A 22,417-nucleotide genomic window follows, 5' to 3' on the forward strand; every position below is an offset into this window, starting at 1 on the left:
TGGTTCTGTTACCCTGCTGGAAGGGCTCCTGGTTGGGCTGCCAGCCGCGCTGCCAGGTCCTGTATGATTAGCTGTCTCAAGGGCATGGCAGGAGGCTTGGCTGGGAGCTCAGCTTTTGTAAGGATCTACACATTTTTTTAATAAGCTAAAACGCTAAAGTATCCAGAGAGACCTGGACTCAATTTACACTGAACAAAAATATAAACACAATGTGTAAAGTGTTGGTCCCATGTTTCATGAGCTGAAATAAAAGATCCCAGAAATGTTTGATACGCACATCAAGCTTATTTCTCTCAAATGTTGTGCACAAATTTGTTTACATCTGTGTTATTGAACATTTCTCCTTGGCCAAGAAAATCCATCCACCTGACAGGTGTGGCATATCAAATTAGCTGAATAAACAGTTTGATCATTACACAGGTGCACCTTGTGCTGGGGACAATAAAAGGCTACTCGAAAATGTGCAGTTTTGTCACGCAACACAAGTTTTGAGGGAGTGCGGAATTGGCATGCTGACTGCAGGAATTTCCACCAGAGCTGCTGCCAGAGAATTTAATGTTCATTTCTCTACCATAAACAGCCTCCAATGTTGTTTTAGAGAATTTGGCAGTACGTCTAAGCAGTACGTGCAACCAATTTGGCAGTACGCCAGGCCAGGACCTTCACATCTGGCTTCTTCACATGAGGGATCGTCTGAGACCAGCCACCCGGACAGCTGATGAAACTGTCAGAAACCGTCTCAGGTGAAGCTCATTTGTGTGCTCGTCGTCCTCACCAGGGTCTTGACCTGACTGCAGTTCGGCGTTGTAACCGACTTCAGTGGGCAAATGTTCACCTTCGATGGACACTGGCACGCTGGAGAAGTGTGCTCTTGTGCTCTTCACGGATGAGTGCCTGTTTCAACTGTACCAGGCAGATGGCAGACAGCGTGTATGTCGTTGTGTGGGTGGTTTGCTGATGTTAACATTGTGAACAGAGTGCCCCATGGTGGCAGTGTGGTTATGGTATGGGCAGACATAAGCTACGGACGACAAACACAATTGCATTTTATTGATGGCAATTTGAATGCTGTGAGATACCGTGATGAGATCCTGAGGCCCATTGTTGTGCAATTCATCTGCCGCCATCACCTCATGTTTCAGTATGATAATACACAGCCCCATGTCGCAATGATCTGTACACAATTCCTTGAAGCTGAAAATGTCGTGTTCCAGTTCCCGCCAATATCCAGAAACTTCGCACAGCCATTGAAGAGGAGTGGGACAACATTCCACAGGCCACAATCAACAACCTGATCAACTCTATGTGAAGGAGATGTGTCGAGCTGCATGAGGCAAATGGTGGTCATACCAGATACTGACTGGTTTTCTGATCCATGCCCCTACTTTAAAAAAAAGTTTCCGTGACCAACAGATATCTGTATTCCCAGTCATGTGAAATCAATAGATTAGGGCTTAGTGGATTTATTTAAATTAACTGATTTCCTTATGTTGAAATTGTCGCTTGTTGCGTTTATATTTTTGTTCATTGTAAATACCTCCAATTTTATTTTTATGGTGTCTTTTACAATTTCATAGGCAATGGATGCCTAACATGTTGGCTAAGGCTCCAGTCCACTTACAACAAGTCTATGGCAATAGTCAGCTAAACTTATCAACAAGAATAAAATGTTCTCTCAGTTGTTACATAACTTGGTTTCAGTTTGTGTATATCTCTACTCCAAAGTCACTAATCTAACCATCTTCACTCTTTAGAGATTTGAGAGTCATAAATGATCATTTGAGAGCCACAGATGGAGATTTGAGAGCCACAGATGGGGATTTGAGAGCCACACTTTTCGCTGAGAGAAATTTGGTCGACTTGAGTCTGTAATGTTTTCTAGGTGTCTGAGCTTACGTACAGCTGGTGTTCCTTTCTACTGAAGGGGAGGGTAAAGGCAGACACACTGATCTGGTTACTGCCGTCTCTCTCTCGCTCTCTCTCTCTCGCACGCACGCACGCACTCTCAAGCAGAAACAAATGCACAGTATCACAGAGAGAAAGCTCCCATCTTCTCTAAGAGAGATTGACATCTCACTTAGTTGTAAACAAGCACTGGTGACACAGTTAATGAGAGTAAAAACATACCTCTCTCTGGGCATTACTGGCATGACTAACAACACTTTCCTTCCGTAAACTGACGATGATGAGACCCTGCCATTGGGCCTCCTCTGTATGCTAATGAGGAGGATGATGAAGGTGATGCTATTGTCTTCCTGTAGAAACAAAGGGCATCTGTATTGAGATTCCACAACCTTTCTGTAAATGAAAGCATGACATATTTCCTGGATGAGAGCTTTTCCTGACATACTGCCACAAATTTAGAGGAAGAAGAATCTTAGACAGGTGTGGTATGTCTTCCATTGTAATTTGAGGGTCTGGCTGGCTAGCAGAGTTAGCTACCTCATGCCATGTGTTTGCCATGACATTTAGCTTTCCTGTCCCCGTTACAATTTAGTAGGTGAGGAGTGGTTGCTAAGCCACCATACACTGTGAAGACCCACAGACACTCCATACAGGGTCAAACTTACAAGAGGCTCAGCCAAGGAGATGCATTTCTGAGAGGTGTGTGTGTGTGTGTGTGAGAGAGAGAGAAAGATAGTCACAGAGGGTACTGGCTTTCAAGAGCAGACCTGGCTCTCAAGAGAAGACAGGCTATGTGCACACTGCCCACAAAAAGAGGTGGAAACTGAGCTGCACTTCCTAACCTCCTGCCAAATGTATGACCATATTAGAGACACATATTTCCCTCAGATTACACAGATCCACAAAGAATTTGAAAACAAACCCAATTTTGATAAACTCACATATCTACTGGGTAAAATACCACAGTCTGCCATCACAGCAGCAAGATTTGCGACCTGTTGCCACAAGAAAAGGACAACCAGTGAATTTTATTTTATTAAAAAAATATATATATTTCAACTTTATTTAACCAGGTCGGCAAGTTGAGAACAAGTTCTCATTTACAACTGCGACCTGGCCAAGATAAAGCAAAGCAGTGCGACACAGACAACAACACAGACTTACACATGGAATAAACAATAAACAAGCCAATAACACAATAAACAAGTCAATGACACAGTAGAAGAAAAAGAAAGTCTATATACAGTGTGTGCAAAAGGCATGAGGAGGTAAGGCAATAAATAGGCCATAGTAGCGAAGAATTACAATTTAGCAGATTAACACTGGAGTGATAAATGAGCAGATGATGATGTGTAAGTAGTGATACTGGTGTGCAAAACAGCAGAAAAGTAAATAAATACAGTATGGGGATGAAGTAGGTAGATTGGGTGGGCAATTTACAGATGGACTATGTACACCCTGCAGCGATCGGTTTGCAGCGATCAGTTAGCTGCTCAGATAGCTGATGTTTAAAGTTGGCGAGGGAAATAAAAGAAATGAAGAACAAACTCCATTGTAAATACAACCCATATTTATGTTTGTTTATTTTCCCTTTTGTACTTGAACTATTTGCACATCGTTACAACACTGTACACATAATGACATTTGAAATATCTTCATTCTTTTGAAACTTCTGTGTGTAATGTTTACTGTTCATGTTTGTTTTTGTTTTTTATTTCACTTTTGTTTATTATCTACTTCACTTGCTTTGGCAATGCTAACATATGTTTCCCATGTCAATAAAGCCCTTAAATTGAAATTGAATTGAAAGAGAGAAGAAAAGGGGGTGAGAGAGACAATGGAGGGAAGGAGGGAGGGAGAGAGGAGAGAGAGAGAAAGTGGCAAAGACCCTCAAGAGAACATGAGGTCGTCCCAGTCTCCCTTTAATAAAGTTGATATTTCCTCCCTGTGCTGTAATGGAACCAAACAGGCATTCTGGAGTTGTGCCCTTATTAGGAATGTATCCTGATACTGAGGAAATGTGCTGGAGGGAGAACGCCTAACAATCTGGCAGTAGAGAGTCGCCTCTCATCTGAAACACATCTCCTCCCTGGAATGGTGAATGGGAAATGTCTATGGTTAGGGTCAGGACAGTAGTGTCTCATGACTAGGGAAAACTCTGGGTCCTATTTATTCTTGGGTCGTCACTCGTCAGAAATTGATAAACCCGGCCTATTTCTAAAATGTATGTTCTTAAAATCGGATTTTTAAACCTAATCTTAAAAAGGGGTACACGTGGAACCCATGTTTATGTCTCTGTGTTCAGTATGAAGGAAGTTAGAGGTAGTTTTGGGATCCAATGCGAACTAGCGTTAGCGCAATGACTGGAAGTCTATGGGTACTAGCACCCATAGGATTCCAGTCATTGCGCTAACACTAGTTAGCATTGGCTTGTGAAACTACCTCCAACTTCCTTCATACTGGACACAGAGACATACAAATAGTATCCGAGTTCATCTGACTCTGGGGAAGTAGACAAAGGGCCTCATTGCCAAAATCCCAGAGTATCCCCTTAACCCAGCCCATAACCACACAGCTAACCGTATGCCTAACCCTAACGAAGACCTAAAAGCTCATTTTTGTTTTCATCATTTATTTATATTTTAGCCAATTTTGACTTTGTGGCTGTGGTAACTAGTGGCAATCTTATTTTTGGTCAGGAAAATCTCCAAGTGCACCTCCCATACCTACATCTGCCCTGGGAGGAAAACTTACCCCACCTCAGCCTGTCAGTCCATGAGAAGGATTCTCTATGGAGAGGTGAAAAAAGAAAAGAGATGGCTGAGACTCAGGCTGTCCATAGGGGGAATGTGATAAACTGTTAGGGGTTGAAGGCCAATGCTGGTGGAGAAATTACTGGGATGAATTCAGTTTTTCCCTGTTCTCATTCCCGGCCAAACCTTAGGGGAAGGTCAGGACTGGACTTTCTGGATCTGGTAAGCTATTAGCTAACATTACATTCTTCCACCGGGACATGTTCAGAGGCAAACCAGACCGTGTCAACATCATCATGTTGATGTGAAATCAGCAGGCCAATAAGGAGACATTACAGAGGGTTCAATCAAAAGCACAGGCTTTGTTTATTGACCATTGCACGCAACTTGAACAGGTGAGAATATTTACACAGATGTAAACAGTCAGTACCGGCAACACTGAGGAAGCACAGTGCGACACACACAGCGAAGTAGCAGTATAAACACATCGCACAGTCTGAAAACACAGAGTACAACAAGCCCCTTTGGTCAGCTACTTCAGACTAGTGTCAACATGTTAATTACAAGTTACCATAGTTACCATTCATCGTTCAAAACAATAGAACACATACTGTAAGAACAGTACAGGCAAGGTATAAGGTGACCTATAATGGGTCTTTTTTGACATTACATTACTTCATATGTTAGTTATAGACTGGTACACAGTCCTGATCTGGCTTGATTTCTTTTTTTCCTTAAAGTGAAGACGGTCAGAGTCAATGGCATGGAAAAGCAAGGAGGCCAATCTTGTTTCTCGTGGTTACATAGATCATAACAACCTGTACATCAATGGATACAACCCTTCCGTTCGTGACCTCTGACAGTTGTGACATGACTCCATGAGTTTCTACTAAAAATCATAATTCATGTCAATTCCTTCATAACCCCAACAAAAGCCGGTTAAAAACAGCAACACAAACATGACAAATGGAACTTACAAGACAAATCTAACTCAAACAAAGGTTTCTTAAAAGACAAGTGCAAATGCTGCGCCATCGGACACTCGCCGTACTTCCCTTCTTCCTCAAGAATAAACAAAACAGAGAGAGAAAAAAAACTATATATAAAATGGTGGGATGAAAAAAATCATTTCCTGCACATTGTGGTGTCAAGAGGCATGCTTGATAAATAAAAAAACTCACACGCCGTCAGAGGTTCCTGCACAACAGGAGATAACACTGGGTGGTCAACAGGAGATAACACTGGGGGGTCAACAGGAGATAACACTGGGGGGTCAACAGGAGATAACACTGGGGGGTCAACAGGAGATAACACTGGGTGGTACACTGCCCTCCTCTACCCCTCCCTCCCCAGGTGCAAAAGTGAATAACATTGAATATAGGTAGAATGTCCACTATTTCTCTCTCTACCTCCCTTTCCTCTTCTCCTACCCTGTCCCTCTCTTTGTACTTCCCTCCTACCCTGTCCCTCTCTTTGTACTTCCCTCCTACCCTTGTCCCTCTCTTTGTACTTCCCTCCTACCCTGTCCCTCTCTTTGTACTTCCCTCCTACCCTGTCCCTCTCTTTGTACTTCCCTCCTACCCTGTCCCTCTCTTTGTATTTCCCTCCTACCCTGTCCCTCTCTTTGTACTTCCCTCCTACCCTGTCCCTCTCTTTGTACTTCCCTCCTACCCTGTCCCTCTCTTTGTACTTCCCTCCTACCCTGTCCCTCTCTTTGTACTTCCCTCCTACCCTTGTCCCTCTCTTTGTACTTCCCTCCTACCCTGTCCCTCTCTTTGTACTTCCCTCCTACCCTGTCCCTCTCTTTGTACTTCCCTCCTACCCTGTCCCTCTCTTTGTACTTCCCTCCTACCCTTGTCCCTCTCTTTGTACTTCCCTCCTACCCTGTCCCTCTCTTTGTACTTCCCTCCTACCCTGTCTCTCTCTTTGTACTTCCCTCCTACCCTGTCTCTCTCTTTGTACTTCCCTCCTACCCTGTCCCTCTCTTTGTACTTCCCTCCTACCCTGTCCCTCTCTTTGTACTTCCCTCCTACCCTGTCCCTCTCTTTGTACTTCCCTCCTACCCTGTCCCTCTCTTTGTACTTCCCTCCTACCCTGTCCCTCTCTTTGTACTTCCCTCCTACCCTGTCCCTCTATTTGTACTTCCCTCCTACCCTGTCCCTCTCTTTGTACTTCCCTCCTACTTTGCCCCCTACCCCTGTAATGCTGTCTGGCACGGGGCCTGATTCCATCCACATCAACAGTGCGTCGTCAGGGTGGTGTCCGGTCAACACTTCCTGCTACACCACATTAACAGCCACCACTGATCCCAGACCAGTCACAGAGCCAACCCCCATGTAGCCAAGCAGCTCAAAGGAGCTACTCACTCTGGTGCCAGACTTCAGCTATAAATCAACCCAGCACCCATACATTGTAGCGCGAGGCATATAGGAAACATTAGACTCTAATATAACCTACTGTATGATTATTTTACACAAATAAAGTATTGCACACATACATTTTTCTACAACCATTTCGTTTTCTTCAACTGATCCCTACCAGCTTTTCTCTAAATATCTACTCTGAATCAGAAATGATTGCTTCAAACATATCTTCATATAATTTCAATAACAAATATGTCTGTATGTTTTGGATCATTTAAAATCGAAATGTTATGATTCCAACTGGCCTATTCAAGTTGTTTCTGATAGTATGTACCAATCCTTTGTCACATCATACAGTACCAGGGACAATATAGTCAATAACTCAAGGCAGTTAACAGTTGAACTGCGGTCCACTACATACAGTGTAGCTGCAGCACCTCAACAATGTTTGACATGGACATACTCAGGCCATTTCTATAAATAATCCAACCAAGCAAATTCGATTTGAAATAGAATTGAATAAGAAATTAATGTTTATCCAGATAAATTTGCCAAAAACAAAGCAAATTAGATCCTTAATTATGAGCTACTGTAACATGTTCCTATTCCGGTGAATAAACCAGATAGATTATAGCCAGTAGGAAGCAAGGGCTTAGCCCAGATGGAAGTACACACTAGGTTTGATTTGAGTAACATTTCAATCCCTAATGTCAAATATACACCATGTTACACGTGTATAGTATTAGAATTACAGTGAAAACGAGGATGTAGCTAAAGTACTTATAGTATGTTGCAAAATACATCAAGTTTTTTCAGGCTGCCTGCACTCAATTTTCATCAAATGTCAATGAAGGAGGAATGGCACCAACTTTCACCGTACGGGAGATTTAGAACTCGCACTCGAAACGACAGCCCTTCTTTCTGCTTCTGTGGTGAGTGACATCAGCTTCTAAAAGAAGGTGTCAAAACCTCCCAAAGTCACAGTCTGAGGTCATTGTGGGAGATCCAAGACGTGTGCTAGGTTACACAGAGCGAGCTGAATTATATTGTTAGCTTGGTTGAACCAGGCTAGAACATCGTTAACTATCTACAGACCAATGGCTCAAAAACACAGGCAGCCTGTCACCCGTTGAGAGGTCGCCACCCAGTGGACGGAGGAGTGTATCACTTCTAAAAAGGGAACATAAACTTGTGGTCACTCAGGCACTTGATTCTAACCGTATGCATAGCAACACAATGCAGCGCCGAGCCACTTAGTCAGCCAGCATCCCTTGGATCACACAGAGAAGGCAGCAACATTCAGAATCAGACCCAAAAACAGGGCTACAAAACTCAGTCAGCCCCTCGACCTACCCACTCCCCACGCGTTAAAGAAAACTATGTTATTATGCACCCTGTGATACAGAGACAAATGGTATTAGCTAAGCTAGCTGTTGCACTGTGACCTCCACATCCAGACTAATGCATGCGTATAGACGACTCTGCAGCGCTACGGTGAGCAGATTGCCACGTGATTTCAGTGTTGTCCTGTTAGAAGACAAACTGACAAAAGCTATCGGTTTAACCAAATCAAAAGAAAAAGGAAACATGAATAAATAATTAATATTATAATGATGGCGACAGGAGTAGAAATGAACAAACAATAATGAGGTAGACATGGATTAACCACTTGAGAAACTCAAAGAGGAGAGGCAGTGGGGGAGAGAGAGAGAGATGAGGAGCGGTATGAGAGAAGAGGAAAGACAGAGAGAGTGGAGAGAGAGAGAGACAGACAGACAGAGAGAGACCAGGCTCTTGCTGATCTTAGTTGATCTAATTCCTGCAGCCTGCGGGGAGCAGGACGTAGAGTGAATTGGTCATCTGGCTAGCTGGCCTCTCTTTCGCCTCACATCCGCATGCGGTGTCGTGGGTCGGCGAGCGGAGGCTCGGAGTCGTCCATGGGCAGGACCAGACGAGTACCCCTCATCACCAGCTCGTGGTCCCCGTACGTCAGCTCGCGGTCCAGGTCATCAGCGGAGATGATGGCGGAGGTGGTGCCCGCGGGCCCAGCACTGGTGTGGGCGCCGCTGGCGTCCGTGCTCACAGTGATGTCACCGTAGGTCAGGCTGATGTCCCCGTCCGTCAGGATGAGGTCCGAGTCGTCGTCCTTCAGCTGGCACTCGTTCTGGTGGCAGGAAAGAAATATTTCAAAATAGGTTACCACTAGATGACATTCTGATTATGACAACTCTCACTAATCAAATACTCCTGCTATAACTGAACTAATGCTTTAGCTTTGATGAAATCAGCAACTCTTCATTTGCGTTCATTCAAATATACACTATCCGCTGTGATACTCATTAAAACAAAGAAGAAAACACTTCCTCACACATGTCATCACTATTACCATAATCCCCCTAGGGTCACGGGGTTAATAGGAACACATTTGGTTTGTGAGGCCTGACCTCATAGGCCTGTGGGCTGGTGAGACATCTGGCCAGCGGTCCACAGCAGGCAGGCATGGTGACGGTGAGTGGGGGGCCACTGTGGGTCAGGATGGGCTTCAGGTAGCTGGAGAGGGCGTAGAGTCAAGGCCTCAACTGTGTCACATAGTAACAAAACAAACTGCTTAAATATGTAATGGGAGACTTACTATAGGAGAACCATCCGCCTCTTCTTCAGTACACCTCTGCTGTAGGCTAGTATGTTATTGCAGTAGTTACACATATATATACACAATATATGTGTAACTACTATGACATCAAAAGGATACTTGTGGTCAAAGTTGTACCAGATCCTGAAGAGCCAGGCACTCTCGTGTTTGGTGCTCCGCCGCTCTGATCCCTCTGTAATGCTCATCTAACGAGACACACAAGGCTTTAAAAAGCGATCCACTCAGAACAACAGACGGTTACAGCATTCAAGTCAAATAAGTCAACTTTCCTCTGAAATACTCACTGTGTTATCTGCGTCCGAATCGACTCCAACACTGTTACAAACGCAGATACACATAAATGAGTCGACCAGATCACAGTGGTCACAGACGATCATATTGAAGATAAACAGGCAACCTTATGTGCTTTGTGTATCCTCGATTAGAATAAACATCAATTCAACAAAGGTTTCGTTTGAAGGCAACAAAAATAAACAGGCAGACACCAACACCGACATCCCCTAACCTTTGACCCCCCGCGGTGGACCTACCGTATGTGCTGGCAGGAAAGCATCTGAGTGGTTCCCCCTCCACAGACCCACACGGTGAAGAAGACGATGAGGAGGGTGGTGGTGAACATCATCTGACGGGCATATGTAGCCGTGTCCCGGATGGAAAGGGCAAAGGTCATCGCCCCGCGCAGACCTGTGGAGGAGGACAAATCAAAGTTGTATTGGTCACACATATTATTGCGGGTGTAGCGAAATGCTTGTGGATAATGTAAGAAATAACACACAAAAAAAACGAAATACTGCAAAGTTGCTTAGGAGCCTGAATTATTCTGGAAACAAGGAGGGGTAATACTGTGTGTGTGTGTGTGTGTGTGTGTGTGTGTGTGTGTGTGTGTGTGTGTGTGTGTGTGTGTGTGAGAGAGTGTCTCCACAAGTAATATCAGTTAAAATAGCTTTTTGTTAGATAACGAGATAACGTCGCTGGTGTGAGAACTCTGAACATTTACAACTATAGTGATCACATGACAATCAGTCAAAACAGGTCCATAGGGGTCATTGAAACAACAGGTGCTGGTATGACTCAAGTTACTACATTAATATTCTATAAAGGATGTACTGTATTAGCAAAACAGCATCTCCTAAATCACCGGACACACAAAAGCAGACTCATAAATCTATATCTATCTATCTATCTATCTATATAAGCTCTAGGACAAAAATTGGGAGGATATTTCAAAAAATTCCCCAAACATATTTTATATACAGTACCAGTCAAAAGTTTGGACACACCTACTCATTCAAGGGTTTGTCTTTATTTTTACTATTTTCTACATTGTAGAATAATAGTGAAGACATCAAAACTATGAAGTAACACATATGGAGTAACCAAAAAAAGTGTTAAACAAATTAAAATATATTTTATATTTGAGATTCTTCAAAGTAGCCATCCTTTGCCTTGATGACAGCTTTGCATAATCTTGGCATTCTCTCAACCAGCTTCATGAGGAAGTCACCTGGAATGCATTTCAATTAACAGGTGTACCTGGTTAAAAGTTAATTTGTGGAATTTCTTTCCTTCTTAATGCGCTTGAGCCAGTTGTGTTGTGACAAGGTAGGGGTGGTATACATAATATAGCCTTATTTGGTAAAAGACCAAGTCCATATTATGGCAAGAACAGCTCAAATAAGCAAAGAGAAATGACAGTCCATCATTACTTTAAGATATGAAGGTCAGTCAATACAGAACATTTAAGAGCAGTCAAAAAAAACATCAAGTGCTATGCTGAAACTGGCTCTCATGAGGACCGCCACAGGAAAGGAAGACCCAGAGTTACCTCTGCTGCAGAGGATAAGTTCATTAGAGTTACCAGCCTCAGAAATCGCAGCCCAAATAAATGCTTCACAGAGTTCAAGTAACAGACACACCTCAACATCAACTGTTCAGAGGAGACTGCCTGAATCAGGCCTTCATGGTCGAATTGCTGCAAAGAAACCACTACTAAAAGACACTATTGTGTCTATGTGAGACGCAGAGTAGGTGAACGGATGATCTCTGCATGTGTGGTTCCCACCGTGAAGCATGGAGGAGGAGGTGTGTTGGAGCGGGGGTGCTTTGCTCGTGACACTGTCAGTGATTAATTTACAATTCAAGGCACACTTAACCAGCATGGCTACCACAGCATTCTGCAGCGATACGCTATCCCATCTGGTTTGCGCTTAGTGGGACAATCATTTGTTTTTCAACAGGACAATGACCCAACACACCTCCAGGCTGTGTAAGGGCTATTTTATCAAGGAGCGTGATGGAGTGCTGCATCAGATGATCTGGCCTCCACAATGAGATGGTTTGGGATGAGTTGGACCGCAAAGTGAAGGAAAAGTAGACAAGTGCTCAGCATATGTGGGAACTTCCTTTAAAACTGTTTGTAAAGCATTCCTTATGAAGCTGGTTGAGAGAATACCAAAAGTGTGCAAAGCTGTCATCAAGGCAAAGGATGGCTACTTTGAAGAATCCAAAATATATTTTGATTTGTTTTAAAACTTTTTTGGTTACTACATGATTCCACATGTGTTATTTCATAGTATTTAATGTCTTCACTATTATTGTACAATGTAGAAAATAGCAAAAATAAAGAAAAACCCTTGAATAAGCAGGTGTCCAAAATTTGACTGGTAATATATATATATAAAACTGTGGCTGATATTTCATCCCCTGAAACTGGATAGAAAGGGATAGCGTATTTTCCTTCACACGACTTTTCTCTTCAAGTAAATACAAAGTTATTTATTCTGGTGACTGAACTTAAGCTGCATTTTATGAGAAAAGGAAATTGACAAGCTGTGGCGCCAGATCTCTGTCTGACCACGTCACACACTGTACCAGCAAACATCATCATGTGTTGGAAGTTGGAGCTGATCTTGTTCCTGCGTCCCAGGTTGAGCAGGAAGGACAGCGGGTAGATGTTGGCTGCTCTTCCCAGGAACACTGCCAGCTGGGAGGGGAACACTGTCAAGGAGGCCTCCAAACAGTCCAGAGAAAGAAAGAAACCCCTCCAGTCTACTGAATATTTACACTCTAAAAAACAAAAGCTATAGAATTTTTGAACTTTCTGGTTTCACCAACTTTACATGCAATACAGTCGATACTCCACATTAACACCCTACAGTGCTACTAAATCAAAAGTTGAATATTAATTGAAGTATTATAGTTTTGAGTAAAGATACGAAAGCCCCGACGATGAAGGTGGGGTTGAAGATGTGGTTCTTGAAGGTGAACAACGCCAGACCCATGTAGGAGAAGATGAAATTCTCCGCCAGGAAGTTCAGCAGCTCAAACAACTACAGGACAACACAAAAACAACCTTCCAGGGACACTGATGGAACATCAACATTTAGCAGATGACATTGCCGTCCAAAGTAGCTTGCCCGTAAATAACTGCAATGGTAAACGTTGTCCTCACCTGTTTGGTCCTGTCCTGGGACTCAGGGGACAGGTTGTTGAAGGTGTAGTGAGCCTGAGTGATCCCACAGAACAGCACCGCCACCACACCTGCACACACAACATCAAGCAGACATCGTGGTTAACCATAATAACCTGGGTGATGGAACACATAACCCGTGGGGTGGGACCATGACCTGAGTGTAGCTTTGCAGTAAGATGAGGGTTTACCTGTGAAGCCACAGGCCTCAGCCATTAAGAAGGTGCTCCAGGACATGAGGAAGAAGAGAGCCGTCTCCAGTAGCTGGAAGTCTCTCAGCTTAGTGAACTTAGTGACGTGAGAAGAACAGTCAAGGAGACAATACGACATGAAACACTACACTGACATTAGGAACACCTGCTATTTCCGTGACATGGACTGACCAGGTGAATCCAGGTGAAAGCTATGATCCCTTATTGATGTCACTTGTTAAATCCACTTCAAATCAGTGTCGACGAAGGGGAGGAGACAGGTTAAAGAAGGATTTTTAAGCCTCCAGACATGGATTGTGTATGTGTACCATTCAAAGGGTGATTGGGCAAGACAAAATATTTAAGTGCCTTTGAACAGGGTATGGTAGTAGGTGCCAGGCGCACCGGTTTGAGTGTGTCAAGAACTGCAACGCTGCTGGGTTTTTCACCCTCAACAGTTTCTTGTGTGTATCAAGAATGGTCCATCACCCAAAGGACATCCAGCCAACTTGTCACAACCGTGGGAAGCATTGGTGTCAACATGGACCAGCATCCCTGTGGAACACTTGAAACCTGTTGAGGGCAACTCAATATTGGGAAGGTGTTCCTAATGTTTTATACACTTAGTGTATACATTACACAACTCACTATACACTAGCTATTGCCACCATGGCAGAGATGGAGAAGAATGGCTCAGAGAGCGTGGCCAATTCTCAGTTCCCACATTTCATGGAGGAAGGGAAAATTGCAGTGAACTAGTTTTGAAATGGAAGAAGGCAGTTTTATCCGTTTTGCTTAGTTTTTTTACAGAGAAGCTTAGAGAATTAAGTTTAACATATAGCAACAAGCAAGTTAATACCAAAAACCATAACTTCATACATTCTAATACAAGAACAAAAGCATTTCCATCTGTTTCTAACCTTGATGTTATTGCAATATCAATCTATATATATTTCTAGACACTCAAATCACACAGGAAATATATCCCTGCATAAAGGATATGAGTGCTGTCATGACCCCGGTGGCCACCCCCAGGGCGAAGGATCCACTGAAAACACCCAGGAACACCCCGAAGGACTTCAACATGGCCATCACCTCAAAGGTGTGACTGTTGTCCCCCTCCGGCTGGTACGCCACGATGGATCTGGTACAAACACAGTCAATATTAGAAAAGGTACAACATAACAGAACAGTTCAGGTGGCCTACGTGGGTGGATTAAGTGTTATAAGGCTGGAAATGAAATACTGGTATGTACTGTAGCATTTCTGGAGCCTAGAAAGAATGTGCTTTCCTTGCAGAATACTTAAAGAAAACATTGGTAATTTGGTAGAATTACAGAACTAAAGAGCTGCTTTACAATGTGCTTCCATCCTGAGAAGGTGGAAAGTCTTGAATAATCTGCAACCCATTGATATCAGAACCAAGGTATGGTATATTCCTACAGACCAGGGGAGGGCTTAATCCTAGTGGACCCCATAACTGATGATCAGAATGATCCTAGTGGTCCCCGTAACTGATGATCAGAACGATCCTAGTGGTCCCCGTAACTGATGATCCGAACGATCCTAGTGGTCCCCGTAACTGATGATCAGAACGATCGTAGTGGTCCCCGTAACTGATGATCAGAATGATCCTAGTGGTCCCCGTAACTGATGATCAGAACGATCCTAGTGGACCCCATAACTGATGATCAGAACGATCCTAGTGGTCCCCATAACTGATGATCAGAATGATCCTAGTGGCCAGAGACTACACTGTATAGTACTAAGTACTACCGTTTGCATGCCCAGTCTGTTTGAAGTGCAGATGGATCTCTTAGGCAAATACGTTGTGGCTTGCTTTCACAGTTTCATATGGAAATCATTAAGGAATGATGAGATCGTACTAAAGTATGTAAATATTTGTGTATGGACATCTGCTAGTAAGTACTGTACGTGATGCCATTCTTTTAGTAGTAATGTGCTACACTAGATCCATCTTCAGGTATTCCAGCTACCAAGTTCGATCCATCTTCAGGTATTCCAGCTACCAAGTTAGATCCATCTTCAGGTATTCCAGCTACCAAGTTTGATCCATCTTCAGGTATTCCAGCTACCAAGTTAGATCCATCTTCAGGTATTCCAGCTACCAAGTTAGATCCAACTTCAGGTATTCCAGCTACCAAGTTCGATCCATCTTCAGGTATTCCAGCTACCAAGTTCGATCCATCTTCAGGTATTCCAGCTACCAAGTTCGATCCATCTTCAGGTATTCCAGCTACCAAGTTCGATCCATCTTCAGGTATTCCAGCTACCAAGTTCGATCCATCTTCAGGTATTCCAGCTACCAAGTTCGATCCATCTTCAGGTATTCCAGCTACCAAGTTCGATCCATCTTCAGGTATTCCAGCTACCAAGTTCGATCCATCTTCAGGTATTCCAGCTACCAAGTTCGATCCATCTTCAGGTATTCCAGCTACCAAGTTCGATCCATCTTCAGGTATTCCAGCTACCAAGTTCGATCCATCTTCAGGTATTCCAGCTACCAAGTTCGATCCATCTTCAGTTATTCCAGCTACCAAGTTCGATCCATCTTCAGGTATTCCAGCTACCAAGTTCGATCCATCTTCAGGTATTCCAGCTACCAAGTTCGATCCATCTTCAGTTATTCCAGCTACCAAGTTCGATCCATCTTCAGTTATTCCAGCTACCAAGTTCGATCCATCTTCAGGTATTCCAGCTACCAAGTTCGATCCATCTTCAGGTATTCCAGCTACCAAGTTCGATCCATCTTCAGGTATTCCAGCTACCAAGTTCGATCCATCTTCAGGTATTCCAGCTACCAAGTGAGATACATCTTCAGGTATTCCAGCTACCAAGTTAGATACATCTATCCCTAAGAACTTTGGCAGAAACACTTCAACAGCTTTTCATTCAATTCAAACTGGAGGAACTATTAGGCCTAGATATTGAAACTGGTAGAGTATGGGAAACACTCGTGAAAGATTAGCTGAAGCTTGGAATTAGTGATATTAGATAACATGTTAAAATCCAAATGGAGTCAATGGAATGGAAACCACTTGTTTTATGTGCTTGATACCATTCCATTGACTCCATTACAGCCGTTATTATGAGCCGTCCTCCCCTCAGCAGCCCCCACTGGACGTAACAACAAACTTGTATCACCCAAACAGCAAATCACCAGGATTCCATACCACCAGAACCAGGTTGCAGTTTTAATTGGTGCCTCAAGATTTCCCCTAATGCATACCTCTGGATCTAATATGGGCTCAATACTCAAAACTTTTACGTTCTGCAAACACCTGACGAACTTTGATTTGAGTGAACCTTCCCTTTCTGGGTTGTACTCGTGCTGTGGTTCATATCTGCTATCTGGAGTGTAATGGTTGGTCATTTGCCGTGCATGTTCTAACGACGCAAAAAGAAACCACTGCAAAAGCGCTGGGCTAGCACACCAGTTCAGGGGAGTTTCTCGCGTCACCGCCACACCCTCTACCCACTGATTGGCTCCAGGGGCGTGCCGCACCCCCGCACTGAGCCAACCATAACACAACCGAATTCTGAAATAATAAGAGTTCCCAGCAGAGGGAATGTAGTGGTTAGGGTTACCAAAAGGTCAGCCTCACACATTCCACAGTATTAATACTAGGCTTGTTATTGGTATAGTGCCAGGTCACAACACACAGGACAATCCATACCAACAAGTTGTTTGAGGGTGTCTGTGTGCGCATGTCCATGAACCTGTGTGGGTGTGTAGGACAAATGCCCCCTTATCCTGCTCAAATTATATAAAATTTAAAACATGTAAAAAAAAGTTCCAAAGCACATCTGTTGAAAGATAAGGTTTGTCAGCCAAAGCTTCACAACAACGGATCGCAATGACAAACACAAAACGTCACAACGTGAGTGTGTACATACAGACGCACATACAGACGGTAGACAGGTGGGTCAGGTTAAGACGGAGGACTCACGAGGACAGCACCACGGCCACGGCGTCGTTGAGAACGCTCTCTCCAAACAGCAGAACGTACAGATCCACGTCCACCTGCAGCTCGTTGAAGATGGCCAGCACCGTCACTGCAGGACGAGAGACACAGTAACCCACTTTAGACTGTCTACAGAATGGCACAATGACATGCAGATGGACCCCCAAGACCACATTCTAGAATGTAAGACGGGCAACATATAGCTGGCAACATTCTACTAGAATGAACCCACAAACAGAGCCCTATAGGTTAGAAATAATATTCCACAACTCACATTATTTGAGTCACTGAGATAATTAGTGGCAGTGCATGTATTTGCAGCTTGTGAATCAGGAAAACCCCCTTTAAATAACTATGAATGACTAGGCATATTACTAGTGAAGCAAGCGGTTGACCATTATGTAGTGTACTAAAGATGAGACTGAGGTGAACGGGGTCCGTACCGGGGTCAGTGGCAGAGACGATGGCTCCAAACAACAGGCAGTCAGTGAAGAAGAAGTCCCCGTCAATCTGTCCCACTTGCTTCATCAGTGTGACACAGCCATACATCAGCAACCTGTACAGAGATAGAGATCATACTACTTCAGCTGAGCATTTCTCTGACATGTCACACAAAGGACTAACGGTGCATAAACACACAGAGGTAATGCATACATGTATAATACAGGGTATAAACTCACCCAATGATGAAACATGATATGACTGTTCCCAGAAAGGCATAGGCTAGGATGGACCCCATGTTCCTGAAGAAGTGTCTCTGGGAGATAGAATTAGATGAAGGATTAGGCCTAAATATTACCCAAGAACAAATCAACACTGTGATTTAACTATCGTTTAAAGCTGCAATATGTAACTTTTTGGGCGACCTGACCAAATTCACATGGAAATGCGTGTTATAGATCTGTCATTATCATTGAAAGCAAGTCTAAGAAGTGGTAAATCTGTTCTGTGTGCACTATTTCTATGCTCCCCATATTTAAGTTTAGTTTTTGTATCTTTTACTTTTGTACACCAGCTTCAAACATCTGAAAATACAATATTTGTAGTTATGGAAAATATTTCTCACTGCGGTTTAGATGGTACAATGATTATCTACACTATACTTGCTTGTTTTATCACAAACTGAAATTAGGCAAACTGCTAGCATTTTAGCAACCAGGAAATGGCAGAGCGATTTCTGCATAGAGCATCTTTAAACAACTAACTACATGTCTTACCCTCTTCAGACTGTAGCCGGCATGGAAGATGATGGGGGGCAGGAGGATGTTAAAGAACACTTCTGGGTCAAAGGTCACCTATAGAAAAGAGGAAAAACACAAGAGGGATTGTATTACATGACTGAACTGTAGTGTCCCACTGACTATGGAAATAATAGAACCCGTTGTTATTATTAGTTAGAAACTAATTAGAACTACGTAATAATAACTAATAAGGGTTCTAAATCCCTTTTCAATTGTGTTGTTGGATGAAAATATTGCTAGTTGTTATGTTTGTTAATCTAACGTCCTACGGTTAGGCCTAGTTCTGATCAAGCCTCTTTAGGCTGACATCAACTCTAAGTCCTAAATGGCATCAAGGAAAGGTTTATTTTCTCTGATCAGGTGACACAGCGTTTGCATAGAACAGAGCTGAATAGTGCTCTGTAGGCTACCTCAGGACATGACTGATTACATATGCTATGCTCCGAGTTAGACACAGTCTCATGAGTGTGTGTCAGACAGTGAGTAAGTGTGGAAAATGTCTAGGGAAAGATTGAGAATGAAATATGTCAACAAAGGCAACCTACTTGCCCGATTCGTACTAAGCCTTCCAAACAGCAATTCAGATATGAAGAAACACTTTCAGACAACAACAATGCCATCTGTAAGCATCCACTGTTTTGGTCAGTCAAGCCATTCATGTGCATCACATTAACAAGGACCACATCTGTTTGGGACTCTACCTTGCGAAGCATCTCGTTGTCTTGTACATCATTGATCTCAGAGGGGCTGATCTCACCCTTCAGACTGTACTCGTAGAACTTGCCACTGACGTTGACGAGCAGTGTGGGCGGGCTGGCGTTGACATGGCAACTGAGGGTGACGTTACTAATGTCACGGGGTACGTGGATACCATAGCGCAGGACCACCCCAACCAGCACACCTGGAGGGAGAGAGAGGGAACAGAGGGAATTAAATGGGGTGAACAAACACAGAATTGCACCTATGAAAGCCCCTACAGTACATGCCACAAGGCAACCCCTGCTAACTGGGTTCCCAGTTGTCCTCTCCACCCTTAAAGCTGGTACAGCAGCACCTTGTGAATTGTAAATAAATAACCAGGTAACAGGCTTCAGGGAAGTGCATGGAGTGTAGTAGAGAGTATTATACTAAACTACAGTAAAACACTGATGCAAGTTGGACCTTCCTGGGTGTATAACACAGAACGGTATGGGTTTAATGCATGCACACAGTCACATAACAGATCAGGCATGAATATTGTTTCCCAACAACAGAGATGTACACTGAACAAAAATATAAACGCAACAGGTTAAGTGTTGGTCCCATGTTTCATGAGCTGAAATAAAAGATCCCAGAAATGTTCCATACGCACATCAAGGATATTTCTCTCAAATCTTGTGCACAAATTGGTTTACATCCCTGTTAGTGAGCATTTCTCCTTTGCCAAGATAATCCATCCACCTGACAGGTGTAGCATATCAAGATGCTGATTCAAAAGAATGATCATTACACAGGTGCACCTTGTGCTGGGGACAATAAAATTGTGCAGTTTTGTCACACAATGCCAGATGTCTCAAGTTGAGGGAGCATGCAATTGGCATGATGACTGCAGGAATGTCCACCAGAGCTGTTGCCAGAGAATTTAATGTTAATTTCTCTACACTAAGCTGCCTCCAATGTCGCTTTAAAGAATTTGGCAGTACGTCTAAGCAGCCTCACAACCGCAGGCCACGTGTAACCACACCATCCCAGGATCTCCACATCCGGCTTCTTGACCTGCGGGATCGTCAGAGACCAGCCAGCCGGAAAACTGATGAAACTGTGGGTTTGCACAATCGAATACATTCTGCGTAAACTGTCGGAAACCATCTTAGGGAAGCTCATCTGCATGCTCGTCGTCCTCATCAGGGTCTTGACCTGACTGCAGCTCGGCGTCATAACCGAATTCATGGCCACTGGCATGCTGGAGAAGTGTGCTCTTCACAGATTAATCCCGGTTTCAACTGTACCGCAGATGACAGACACGTGTATGGTATCGTGCGGGCAAGTGGTTTGCTGATGCCAACAATGTGAACAGAGTGCCCCATGGTGGCAGTGGGGTTATGGTATGGGCAGGCATAAGCTACGGACGACAAACACAATTGCATTTTATTCGATGGCAATTTTAATGCTGTGAGATACCGTGATGAGATCCTGAGGTCCATTGTCGTGCCATTCATCACCTCATGTTTCAGCATGATAATGCACGGCCCCATGTCGCAAGGATCTGTACACAATTCCTGGGAGCTGAAAATGTCCCAGTTCTTCCATGGCCTGCATAATCACCCATGTTTGGGATGCTCTGGATCAACATGTATGACAGAGTGTTCCAGTTCCCGACAATATCCAGCAACTTCGCACAGCCATTGAAGAGGAATGGGACAACATTCCACAGGCCACAATCAACCTACTTTTCTTTTCTAAAGGTTTCTGTGACCAACAGATATCTGTATACCCAGTCATTTGAAATGCATAGATTAGGGCCTAATGAATTTATTTCAATTGACTGATTTCCTTCTATGAACTGTAATTCAGTAAAATCTTTAAATTGTTGCATGTTGGGTGTATATTTTTGTCCAGTATAACATAGTGATACAGCCATTCTAGGACTCACATAGACCTAGGCATTATGTTGTCTCTACCGCATCCCTATAGGAATGACAACACTGTCAGCCTATTTCCAGGTAATGTTAAAGGAATACTGTGAGAGTTGGTCCTTGTTCTACTTACTCAGAGCCCGATGAACTCGTAGATACCATTTTTTTTTATGTCTCTGCGTGCAGCATGAATGAAGTTAGCGGTAGTTTCGCGAGACAATGCTAACTAGCGTTAGCGCAATGACTGGAAGTCTACAGGTATATTAGAAATGCTACATAAACATGCAATGACCTGTAGAGCTAACGACATAAACAATATGACGATGAGTAATAATATCAATGACATCATGCTGACAAGTGGGCCTCTCACCCATACTCACCATAGATCATAGCTAGTCCCGTTTCATGCAAAAACCTGAAACGACGGTGCTTGAATAACCATATAGTTAAAATCGTGAGGGTTAGGAGCATGATGAAAATCAGCAGGTCGGCACTGTCTTGTCTGTGGTTATCTTCAACCTTCCTCTCTGTTACGATGTTCTCCATGGCACTATCCTCTGCCCTGCAAACACTGATGCAGAACGACAAACAGGTTAGAACGGTCAAGGCTAACGTCTTCGACATCTTCCGAGTAGCGTTGACTCTGAATTTATTGTAACCCATGTTGAACATTCAATCTTCAAGATAGCGGCTGCGTTGTCGTTATTCGAGGTTTCTAGATATATATTTCACGCGAGATAACTAAGCGGAGACAGCAACAGTAGATTGATGTTTCCCTTCTCTTCCGTGGGGTTTATCGGCGGTTGGCATCAAACGTTATGGTGCATTATCGCCACCTTCTGTAGTGGAGTGTGGGCCAGAAGCAGGGAGAAACTCAATCCTACCTGCCAGCCCCGTTGCTTTTAAAAAATATAACAAGATATTTGAGACTATATCTAATAAAGTTCTACTCAATATAATGTTTAAAATAATTTCCTGTATCCCCTTCTCCCTCATACTAGATCTCATCTTCTCTCTTTCCCTCTGATACTGCCCGCACTGTAGCAATACATGCTCCACTGTCTCTGTTTCCTGGCAATAATCACACTTTCCTGTTGGATGCTTTCCTATCACAATTAAAATCTTATTCAATCGGCTGTGTCCCACTCTTAATCTTCTAAAAATAGCCTCCTCTCTTCTGTCCCTTCCTGGCGATGGATGGTTCCGGAAGAGAAAATGTTTTTCGTCTCCGTATTGCATTT

General features: G+C 43.5%; 1 protein-coding gene across 2 annotated transcripts; it reads right to left on the reverse strand.

Moving 5' to 3' along the window:
* Positions 1 to 5,000: 5,000 nt before the first annotated feature.
* LOC115205298 (sodium/hydrogen exchanger 6) lies at positions 5,001 to 22,387 on the reverse strand. Of its 2 annotated transcripts, none has more exons than XM_029771113.1 (16): positions 21,557 to 22,387; positions 19,263 to 19,462; positions 18,538 to 18,615; positions 18,001 to 18,077; positions 17,764 to 17,876; positions 17,306 to 17,411; positions 14,337 to 14,478; positions 13,335 to 13,440; positions 13,126 to 13,214; positions 12,890 to 13,003; positions 12,546 to 12,657; positions 10,205 to 10,358; positions 9,959 to 9,989; positions 9,774 to 9,859; positions 9,466 to 9,571; positions 5,001 to 9,185 (listed from the first exon to the last, which is right to left on the reverse strand). In XM_029771113.1, exons 1-16 carry the CDS (start codon positions 21,846 to 21,848, stop codon positions 8,907 to 8,909), a joined length of 2,085 nt encoding a protein of 694 aa, XP_029626973.1. In that variant the 5' UTR covers positions 21,849 to 22,387; the 3' UTR covers positions 5,001 to 8,906. The 2 variants fall into 2 exon arrangements, with proteins under 2 accessions (XP_029626973.1, XP_029626974.1); XM_029771114.1 differs by having other exon boundaries at positions 9,064 to 9,185; positions 9,408 to 9,571.
* Positions 22,388 to 22,417: the final 30 nt, after the last annotated feature.

The sequence above is a fragment of the Salmo trutta genome, chromosome 13 (assembly GCF_901001165.1).
Source record: "Salmo trutta chromosome 13, fSalTru1.1, whole genome shotgun sequence".
Lineage (NCBI taxonomy): Eukaryota > Metazoa > Chordata > Actinopteri > Salmoniformes > Salmonidae > Salmo > Salmo trutta.

What these genes read in the sequence shown, in the direction of transcription:
- LOC115205298 (XM_029771113.1), bottom strand. Translation starts at nt 21,848, where the DNA reads ATGTTCAACATGGGTTACAATAAATTCAGAGTCAACGCTACTCGGAAG. An exon ending in GTGGCCGTGGTGCTGTCCTC is followed by an intron (nt 14,479 to 17,305) that starts GTGAGTCCTCCG and finishes TGTTTGTACCAG; the next exon opens with ATCCATCGTGGCGTACCAGC. An exon ending in TGAGGCCTGTGGCTTCACAG is followed by an intron (nt 13,215 to 13,334) that starts GTAAACCCTCAT and finishes TTGTGTGTGCAG; the next exon opens with GTGTGGTGGCGGTGCTGTTC.